The sequence below is a fragment of the Vespula vulgaris genome, chromosome 5, assembly GCF_905475345.1.
Source record: "Vespula vulgaris chromosome 5, iyVesVulg1.1, whole genome shotgun sequence".
Taxonomy (NCBI): Eukaryota; Metazoa; Arthropoda; class Insecta; order Hymenoptera; family Vespidae; genus Vespula; species Vespula vulgaris.
The window spans coordinates 1,236,593-1,247,968 of record NC_066590.1 but is presented as its reverse complement, the minus strand read 5'-3'; the positions used below and the strand labels follow the sequence as shown (position 1 = coordinate 1,247,968).

The 11,376-nt window shown below is 43.5% G+C and overlaps 1 protein-coding gene across 1 annotated transcript; it reads left to right on the top strand.

Moving 5' to 3' along the window:
- Nucleotides 1-8,540: 8,540 nt before the first annotated feature.
- LOC127063655 (protein sister of odd and bowel-like) lies at nt 8,541-11,133 on the top strand. The gene is made up of 2 exons (XM_050993647.1): nt 8,541-9,995; nt 10,145-11,133. Exons 1-2 carry the CDS (start codon nt 8,959-8,961, stop codon nt 10,491-10,493), a joined length of 1,386 nt encoding a protein of 461 aa, XP_050849604.1. The 5' UTR covers nt 8,541-8,958; the 3' UTR covers nt 10,494-11,133.
- The last annotated feature ends 243 nt before the right edge of the window (nt 11,134-11,376 follow it).

Genomic DNA, 11,376 nt, shown 5'->3' with positions numbered 1-11,376 from the left:
CATTGCAAGAACGAAGTATCTCCGACATACTTCAACAGTATAAACTTGATCTAGTCATTCGATTGATTTTGTTCTTTCTTTCTCTCCTAATCAGAAACTTAATCACTCTTTGCCTGCAAAAATATATTCCTTCTTTAGCATTGGTTAAGAAAAATGTTACAAAATTTCTTCCCCCAAAAAGAGAGAGAGAGAGAGAGAGAGAGAGAGAGAGAGAGGGATCAGGAAAGATTGGAAGGTTCGATGAAATTACAGTCTATCTAGACTTACACCCGTGCGAACTTTCGACCTGAACCTTGATCCTTCGGCACCCTTTCGATTGAGGCCTCCCCTCCTTATATATCCTAACAAAAAAATTCTCCTCTCTGGCGCGAAAGAATTTAAATCGCCGCCGCGAAGGAAAGATCCTCGATCTTTTTTCGATCGGACGAACGGACGATCCAATTTCCAACGAAGTGACTCTCAGTGAATTTGTAAAAATTCGGACGAGAATGAATAAATACGAGCGCATATCCCTATACGCATACACATACACATAAACATACACACACACACACACATATATATATAATACGTACAACAAGAACCCAGGTTGCTTTTACCTTTCGGACGTCTATACTTTACGTGACATTTTGGAATGAATATGGCCGTCGCGTTGCTTGCTCGCGACGACGAGCGAACGCACGTATGTAGTATGCGGGTCCACGTACATATTTTCGGGAGAACGCCACGCGGTCCTGGACATGTATCGCCGTGGGCAACAATATTCATAACTAATAGATCGGCGGTCCGTGGGTGACAGAGCAATACGTCCTGCGTTTCGATGTTCTTAGCTGGTGAAAGAAAGAGAGAAAGATAGTTAGAGAGAAAGAAAGAGAGAGAGAGAAAAAGAGAGAAAGAGAGAGCAGGTCGTGGCCGGATCCGTCGCTGGGTTCGGTCCGCCTTACACGGGCCAAGCATTCCTGGAAGCTCCTCTCCACATCGAACGATCTCGCGCGTGGCGAACGCGAGATCGTCCTCTTCCTGTCTATTTTTTCAGCTCCTTCCTGTCGCCGAAGGAGGAAGAAAAAAAAGAGGAAGAAAAAGAAGTAGAAGAAGAAGAATAATAAGAGAGAAAACTTTTATTTGACTTTCGCAAGGCGACGTCCGTATTGGTTTTTAAGTATGACGTTGGTCACGTTATGTATCAAGACTGACCTTCGACCTGAAGAAAAAATAGAGACGGAGAGACTGAGAGAGAGAGAGAGAGAGAGAGAGAGATATCCTGAATCTCGAAAAAGATAAAAAAAAGACAAGAAAAAATCAAGGATCAATTATTGATTCGTTATTCTTGTTTTTTCTCTTCTCCAATCTTCCCAAGCTGGCATCTCATTATCGGTTTATTACCATTCATTCCTTGCACCTTGCTCTGTGTACAAGCATCGGTCTGTGTGTCACCACCGGTTCCTGCATTCCTTCGTATCGTGTAAAAAAGGACGAGCTAGCTGCCCTGGCTACTTTCGGCTTCTTCCTCGCGCGGAACCTGCCGAACCGGGAGGGCTTTTTCTCACAGCAGTAAACCGAGAAGTAACTACTTACTGACGTCCGCGAAAGAAAGAAAGAAAGAAAGAAAGAAAGAAAGGGAACCCGGAATTAATAATAATAGCGAGCGGCGGCCGAGTAACATAGTAAAAGCCGTTACTAACTGGAATTATCCTGTGGGCAATGTTCCCCCGAGGTTAAAAGTACAAAAAAGAGAAAGAAAACAAAAATGAAAAAAGAAGAAACTAAAAAAAGAAAGAAAGAACGAAAAGAAGAAAATTTTCAGGAGGGTTAATGGCGGTGGAAGAAAGGCGGTACCTATTAAAGGATACGTTTCAAGAACAATTCGAACGAAGGAATTCACGAAAGTCGGAATGTCGAAAATTTAGTAAGAAAAGGGGACAAGCCCGTTCTGTTCGTTAAAAGCTATCTTATTAGAGGAGGAAGAAGAAGAAGAAAAAGAAGAAGAGGTAGAAAAAGGAGAAGAAAAAGGAGAAGAAAAAGGAGAAGAAAAAAGAAGAAGAAGAAGAAGAAGAAGAAAATCTTGCGACGTTCGACTCTATCAAGCTTCCATTGTACGCGAAGAACCGGTGATCCATCCATGAAAGTCTCGAAACGATCGATCAAAGGGACGTCTCTCGATCTCGCATAGGATCGTAGGAGTGCAGCTGTCGATAAAATTGTGTGGTCACTCTGAGGAGTTTACGAGGAAGAAAAAGAGAGACAGGGAGGGAGGGAGGGAGAGAGAGAGAGAGAGAGAGAGAGAGAGAGAGAAGGAGAGAGAAAGACAGAGATAGATAGATAGAGAGATAGACAGAGAAGTAGGAGGAGGATCTCGTCGTCAGGGTGGATGGGACGAAAGGAAGGTAGTGGAAGAAGGAACGGCGAAGAGGAAGAATTATGAGTAAGAGGGAGGAGAGGAGAAAGAAAGAGGGATGGCAAGACGCCCCCCGTCGCGACGCTGCCGCCTAATCATTCTTTAAACGTGCATAAACAAGTCCCCTCGTTGGCGATCGGGGGATGGTGTATGACTAATGTCATTCCTGAACCGACCAAATTCTCCTCGACTCGTCTCTGCTCCACCTCCAGCAAAAGCATCGCCATCGCTTCTTTATTCCTCGCCCTCAGCCCGGTTCGGCTTTCGTCGTACGCCTTCGTAGATACCAGCTGAAATCGAACGAACGGAGATAGGGATAGAGAGAGAGAGAAAGAGAGAGAAAAAGAGATAGATAGAGAGGGAGAGAGAGAGAGAAAAGATGATCATAGGTGTGCGGTATCTACATAGGGAGGGGTGAGAAAGTGGTTGAAGAGAGAAAGATAGATAGAAGAGGGATCAGGCGCGGCAACCTAAATCTAAAATGCAAATATACTCAACAAATCACTATCGGTGACAGGGATGCTTACTTTTAAAAAAGAGGAAGGAGAAGAAGTCGGTGCAGGGACCCCCCGCCAGGGGTTTCGAGGGTAACTCCAGGTCCCCTGAAGGCGAGTTTACACCGCATGCGGTCAACGCCTGTTGATGCGTCCCGCGGTTGCTTCCTCGCACGCGGCTGATACGTTTTGACGATCTCAAACTCTGTTCTCCTCTGTCTATCTATCTGTCGGTGTCGTTTAATTCCCTGTTTGAAAGATTTTCCAAGCGATTATCCGGGAAAACGATTGACAATGGCAAATCGTGTAGATCTCTTTTCTTTCTCGCGATAAGTTTGTGCGATTAACGCTTGAAAATAATTATTTTAATCGGTGTACTTTTTCTGGATGATAAAAAAAGTAAATACAAATACGAGGATGATTGCGGGTGGTGGCTTCAGGGAGGATGTAAAATCGTACTCGTTGACGTCAAAGACGAAAAGAAAAGTAAAGCGAACAGCTGGAGCGTGTAAACGGTGCTTTAAACCGTGCGTGTCGGTGGTGAGGTTCTGACTAATGGAATCACGCTTTGCCTCCTGGTGATACGTTCCCTTGTCGAAAAACTTTTTCTGTTTCTTTTTTTTCTCTTCTCTTTCTCTCTCTTTCTTTCTACCACTCGTAGCCGAAAAAGGGCCAGGGATAAAGCAGCTCTCTTCTAGCCACCTTTTTCTCGAAAAGGTTCCCTTCGTCGAGCAAGCACAGGAGTTATGCGTTATTTATGCGCGTTAACCGAGACTGACTCGACGAGGCAAGAATAAGAGGCGGCGGTGCTGAAAGTATCACATTTATTTCGCCGGATCGGGTTAACGCACCAACCAAAGAGGGAGGATAATATACCGAGCTCTCGACAGGGAGCACTTTATTCGGTCGCCTGGAAAAACAGTTGGCGCCCCCTCGTCGTTCGTTTATTACTTTAAACGCGAGAAACATTTCCCTTTCCAATACAATACTTTTTCTATACGATCTAAATGGGCTTAAGCTTTTCAAACATCGCTAATTTCTCGAGCTTCCTCATTTTTTCCCTCCTTTCCTTTTTCTCCCCATCCCTACGAATCTTTTCTTTCTACCTACTCGCTTCGCAAATGGGGACGATCGATCATCGAAAATTATTATAAAGAAGGATCGAGACGAACGAAAAGGATTAATTTCTTTCGATATCCTGGTCCGCGGGGGAGCATAATCGAAAGAATAGAGAAAGAAGAGGAGAGTTACGTGGAAGGAGAGGAAGGAAAGAGGTAAAATAATAAGAGAAAAAGAGATGAGAAGAGAAAGAGAAAGAGAGAGAGAGAGAGAGAGAGAGCAAAAGGAAGAAGCGCCAGCGTGTGTACGCAAGTACGGAAGTGAAGATGCGTCAAAGTGGAGGTGGTTAGTAGCGATCTAATTATCTACGCGGCGGGAAGTCGCGGCCTCCCTCTGAGTGAGCTTCACGGCATCGAAGAAGAAACAAGATCAACGCGCGAACAAGGCTACGAGAAAGAGAGAGAGAGCCAGACAGACAAACAGACAGAGAGAGAGAGAGAGAGAGAGAGAGAGAAAGATCCTTCTCACGCATGAAAAAGAAGGGGTTCGTACCTTCTCTCCAAAGACTTTCGTACCATCTAAACCCTTCTTCTCTTCTGGATCGTATCTTCCTTGGCATCAGAAAGACCGATCGAAAGATCGACCACGAAGCTTGCGATCTTTTATGGCGATACGATTATTTCACCTTTCTACGAGTGACATCTCTATTAGGGCAATTCTTTCTTCTTCTTCTTCTTCTTTTTCTTCTTCTCGTTTTTTCTCTTTTTTTTCTTCTACTTTTTCTTCTTCATTACTTCTTCAATCTTCAGGATTTTCCTATTCTACAGCAGCGATTTTTTGTAGAGTCTTTAGAAAAAGAAATCATGGGGATTTCGTCAAAGAATTTCGCCATGACTCCTTGACGAGTCTCTGACGAATCATTGGAATTGTTAAATTTTATATTGTTTTATGTAAAGTTAAAATAAGTAACTTTTTTGGTAGGTAGAAAAATTCGTGGCTTAAGAACGATACGTGTATCGACGACAAATATCTTCGAGTAATTTTTGGAAAAAGTTTGGCAATCTCTACGATAGAGAGAAAAGAAGAAAGATAAAGAAGAAGAAGATGAAGAAAGATTTACAGTAATCGAAAGTGTGCCGCTCACGTTCGATCATTTCTCGTCACGATCGATCTTTGAATTCGTGTCGTATAGTTTGTACGTATATACAAAGACATCGAAAGGGTACGACGGTTAGGGGAAAATCGTGATAGGATCACGTAGAGAAGCTTCGCCGGGGATCCTCTTTTGTGTTTAAACGGAGAGAGCGTTGATCGCGAGGAATTTCTCATGTCACGCCGCGTTACTTTATCTGTCGACGAGACTAATGGCGCTTCTAACCTTTTGCCAGGCAAAGTTAAAAGGGCAGTTACCCGGGATTTCAGTCGTGTAAATTGTGTCGATCGACATTCGAGAAGGAAAGAAAGAAGATATCGGTACGACACCGTGTATAACAAATATTTATCGATTGAATAGTCCAAAGGATTTTAAGTTTGTGAGAAATTGTATGTTGGAATTAATCGAACGAAATGATTTAGTCGGTATATAATTCATCGGTCGATTAAGCGAATTTGTTTCTTCGAATCTCTAAGAAGAAATTGAAAGGGCAATTTTACGATATTTAAAAGACGTACATTCTGTCTATCGACATTCGAGTAGGAAAGAAAAAAGATATCGGTACGACACCGTGTATAACAAATAATTATCGATTGGATAATTGAAAGGATTTTAAGTTTGTGATTATATGTTGCAATTAATCGAACGAAATGATTTAGCTCGTATTTAATTCATCGCTCGATTGAGCGAATTTGTTTCTTCGAATTTCTAAGAGACTATTGAAAGGATAATTTTACGATATTTAATTATGACGATCGACATTCGAGAAAGAAAGGAAAAAAAAATATCGAAAAAGATATCGTGTAAAACAAATATTTATACAAATAGATAATTGAGAAAATGTCAAGTTCGTGTGAAATTGTATTTCGGTTGGATGAACGAGAACGAAACGATTTAATCGTATGATTCGTCCATCGATTAGGGGAATTTGTTGGGATTTTCTAAGAGGCAGTTAAAAGGGACCAACTATCCAATACTTAAGTGGTGTAAATTGTATCGATCGACATTCGAGAAGGAAAGAAAGCAGATATTGGAAAGACATCGTGAACAAAAAATATTTATCAAATAGATACTCGAAAGGATTTCAATTTTGTGAAAAACTGTTGAGACGAATAAAACGAAATGATTTGGTCGCATAATTCATCGATCGATTAAACGAATTTACTAGAGAATATGATTTAAAAGACATTTAAAAGGACAATCATCCTGCAATTAAGCGATGTCAATTTCGTCGATCGACGTTCGAGAAAGAAAGAAAATAGACGTTGAAACGACGAATATATATCGTATTTTATCAAACAGGTAGATGAAAAAAAATGTCGAGTTCGCGTGAAATCTCAATGTATAGATGGACGAGACGAAATGATTTTAGTCGCATAATTCATCGGTCGATTAGGCGGATTTGTTGGGATATTTCCAAGTGGGAAAGAAAGAGAAGATCGAGTAGGAGTTTGAAAGGGAGCAGGGAAGAGATGGAGATGGGAAGGAAACGTTGGACGAGCTCAACGGAGACGCCGTAAATGAAAACAAAAAACAAAACGAGAGAGAGAGAGAGAAGATAAAAAGTCAAAGAAAAAAGAATAAGAAGAAAAAGAAGAAGAAGAAGAGGAAGAAGAAGTTGGAGGAGTAAGAGGAGGGGAAGAGAAGGGTGAAGGAAGAAGAGGAATATAGAAAGAGGGTAGGAGGAACCGTCCGCGGTGACGGTCAGCGAGCGCGAGCTGACCTCTGACCCGTCGTGCGTCTTCGTCTCTATTCGCTGAGATTCGTTCGTTCTCTCTCTTTCTCTCTCTCTTTTTTCTGTCTCTCACTGACGGAGGGCCTGGCGTGGGCGAAGTTTACGCGCGCGCGGGGGAGTGAAAGGTACTGGTAGTGGGGAGGAAGAGAAGAAGAGAGGAAGAAGAAGAAGAAGAAGAAGGAGAAGAAGTAGAAGAAGAAGAAGAAGAAGAAGAAGAGGAAGAGGAGGAGAAGGAAGAGCCGAGAAAAGGAACGAAAGGGAGAGAGAGAGAAAGAGAGAGAGAGAGAGAGAGGGCTGACGAGCTGGCCCGCGGGCGTCCCGGGACCGTGAGAACACCACCTATAATATTATTTAGTCTGCTCGATGCCTTGCTTCGGTTCTTTTCTCTCTCTCTCTCTTTCTCTCTCTCTCTCTCTCTCTCTCTCTCTGTTGCTGCCTTCTCCTCCTCACCTTTTCCTCTCGATCAGTTCTCTCTGTCTCTCTTTTTCTTTCTATCTTGCAACGCTCTCCTTAGTCTATCCCTTTCTTCCTTCCGTAGATGCTCTTACAGAATTCTCTAACTCTTTCTCTCTCTCTCTCTCTCTCTCTCTCTCTCTCTCTCTCCCGCTTTCTCTGTCTATCTCTATCTCTTTCTTTTTCTGTCTTTCTGTTTTTCTCCCTACGTTTCTCTCCTTCTCCCTTGCGCTATTCAACGTACGTTAGTCGTGTCCTGGACCGAAGAGGCAGCTAACTATAGGCGCTATACACGGTTTACTCGCGCGCATTAATTGCCGTCGTAAATTGTTGCGGCTTTACCGAGTCCGTACCACTCGAAAGGAAGGAAAGGTGCTGTACGTAAGGGCGGGGTATGTTGGTACCACCGATACCAGAGATTTTCTCGAGAAGAGAACTCTTATATTTCCAGCCCTTTTGCTATCATCCCTTTCATTTCCTCGTACTTTGAATTTCAAGTCAATTTATATACGTATGTATGTACATACGTTTGTATATTGCGTATGTACGTATATATGTGTGTACGTACGTATGTATGTATATCGGATGTTATATCCACGACCTTCTTTTCTCTCGAAGTACAACATGTTACGTATGTATCTCTCTCTCACCTTCGAGAACGTGGTATCGATCGTGTTTATTATTTCTTTTTACCTTGTTACTCTCTCTTATTAACGCAAGAATAAGCTCGGGCATGAATCAAACGAGCACGAGCCGCCGCTCTACATGGACGGAGATATTATATAAAATATTAGGCGTCAAGATCTATCCATTACGTTCTAACAGCAAAAACCCATAGGATCGTAATGGAGGAAGTAATCGTGAATTCTTTACAGAGAATAGAAGGAGAAAGAGAGAGAAAGAGAGAGAGGCGTTGGTTTGCTAGATACCCGACAAAATAGTAGGCGCCGTTCGACTCTCTTCTCGACATCAGGACTCCCCCGCACGCACGTACAGACAGGGAGAGGAAAGAGAAAGAGGAAGAGAAAGAGAAAGAAAGAGAAAGAGAGAAAGAGAGAGAGATACGCACGTTCTCCGGTCACGCACGTACCATTACGTTACGGCGACGTTTACACGCCGAGCCCGTCGTCGAAGCGTACGGCCCAGCTGTGGCTCTCTTTCTCTCTCTCTCTCTCTCTCGTTCTCTCTCTCCCTCTCTGTCTCTCCTTCTCTTCTTCTCTATCTTTCCGAATACGGGGCCCGTTCGCTCGTGAACGGACCCATTTCGACTCGGATACCTGCCACCAGGTGGCTCCACCAGCAGTGCCCAGCAGCGCTCGGCAGGAGCAGTCTTCGGAGCGCCTTCGCACCGCCAGCATCTCGCGCGAGCATCGCTTTCTCTTTTCTCTCTTCCTTATAACCTTCCCACGAAGGAACGAATCGCGGATTGTCGAATACCTCGTGACATATAGACGATCAACGATACCAGGACGCAACGAGTGATTCGACGAGATGAGAAAACGGTCCCCCGAAACGGACCGTTTCCCTTCGATCGATCATTCATATTATTCGTATGGATTTTAACGAGCCGATAGTTAAAGGTGTAATCACCTTTGCCAATGGTACCGGGACAACGCGTAGAACTTACGTTCCCGAGGTTAATCAGGAACGATCTTGTTGACGCTGGAGGATGCAACAGGAGAAACAGCAGGAAGAGGATCAGCGGGGAACGACGATGGTGCCATCATCTTCCTCGTCGAACGCGACGATTACGATGACGGAAGAGGATAACCGGCAAGTAGAAGCTACCAGTCTAGCGATAGAATCGAGTTTACCGAATCTAACGCTTCAGAGCGTTGCCCTGGGTTTACAGGGTGCTCTCTTGGCTGCCCTTCAAAGGGCAGCCTTGTTACCACCCGGTCATGCCGCAGCCGCTGCTTTGAATCTTCAAGCTCTCGAAACCTATCTCACCCTTCATCGTCTTCACGCGAGCGGTGCCACGGCAGGAGTCAATCAACAAAGATGTTCGCCCCCTTTGACCGCAGATTTGGAGGAGGCAAACCTCGTCCCTACCACTACCACGTCTACGACCTCGACGACGATAACTACGTTGGTGGACACGTCTAAGGACGATCATCATCAACAGCAACAGCAGCAACAGCATCATCATCATCAGCAGCAGCAGCAGCAACAACTCGAAACCGAGCAATTACTTGGATCGATCGACGAGGACGAGGACGGGGCACGTTTAGAATTCGTCACTGATCCGGAAGAGGATCTGGCGCTTCTCGAAGAAGAGGAAACTCTCTTAAGGGACACCGGAGTTGCAACATCCTCGTCCTCATCCTCCACCACCTCGTCCACCTCTCACGAGGTACTTCTACGTCGAATATCCGAAGGAAACCGTGCGAATTCCGGGCCGTCGATCTCCCAAATAAACGTTTCCACTACCTCCTCGTCCTCCCTCTGTTCGTCCACATCATCATCGACTACTTCCTCCAATTCTAACTCCCTTCAGGCCACCTCGACCTCCGTCGATCCTGGTATACAAAGATCTTGTAGAGCGGCCAGACCCAAGAAGCAATTTATTTGCAAGTTCTGTAGTCGACAATTCACCAAGAGCTATAATCTATTGATTCACGAGAGGACTCATACCGACGAGCGTCCATACTCGTGCGATATTTGCGGCAAAGCTTTCCGACGGCAAGATCATCTCAGAGATCATAGGTATGTCGAGAACTCTGTCTCTCTCTCTCTCTCTTTTTCTATGTACTCTTTTACATTCGCTTTCGTTGACCTTTGCTCGACTATAAACTCATTACCAATAGGAGATTCGAAGGAATGTTTATCGTCATAACGTGTACATCCTATTACAGGTATATTCACAGTAAAGAGAAACCGTTTAAGTGCGCCGAATGCGGCAAAGGATTTTGTCAGAGCAGAACTTTGGCCGTTCACAAGATTCTACATATGGAAGAATCGCCGCACAAGTGTCCCGTTTGCGCTAGAAGCTTCAATCAAAGGAGCAACCTGAAGACACATTTGTTAACGCACACGGACATAAAGCCTTATCACTGTGCCTCGTGTGGCAAGGTATTTCGTAGGAATTGCGATCTAAGGCGACACTCGTTGACCCATAATCTTGGAGTACCGACGTCGCCACCACCAACGGGGGGTATAGCTGTACCTGGCACGAGTACCGTGGTCCTTCAGAAAACATCCTAGCGCGTTTAAATGATTCTTCGTGGTCCCCGTTGCAATAGAAAAAAAAAGAACGCGATGAATAAGGGAAAAATTCGGTCTTTGAATAATTGTTAATTCTAACGATCTCTCGTTGTATTTCAGTTTTCAAAATGGGGGACGACGATCAATCGATTTCGACGAAGGTCGACAAAAACTTCCAGGGGACTGTGTACTGCGCGATCGATCGAACGAACAAATATTTTTTTTTCTTTTTCTTTTTTTTTTTTCTTAATTTTTTTCTGTTTTGTTCTTCTTCTCCTCTCGAAAATAACTTCTACCTTTTTCGAGACACGTTTTGTAAATAATTCGCATTCTTTTTGATTCGTATCTATCCTTTTGGATTAGTATCCTCGTTATCATTATGCCGTCGTTTAAGGTATCTCCTTTGTGTTACATAAATCGCACGTCTTTAGGATTATATGCGAACGATTAACGTTGATCGCTCGTTAACATTGTAATTAAACTATCTCGACCTACGATTGTACGATATTAATTAGATATAACGAACGATTCTGAAATGTTGAGACGGTACGACCAAGTGTTTTCTCTTTTCCGACGACGAGGAAAGGAATTCATTGTCGTATCCTACGCGATGTACACACACGCACATATATATATATATATATATATATATGTATATGTATATATACATATATGCGTGTGTGTACATTTATCGTGTACTACTGTGTACTTGTGTAAAATAAATCTTTATTATTATTTTTTAAAAAAGAACACGGCGCACACACACGCATACACACACACGTATATATATATATAAAAAAAAAAGATAAAATGGACATTTTCCTCCGTACATATATTCCCTTCGAACACGAAGGGGTAGAAATAAGTCGCTGGCCCGGAGAGG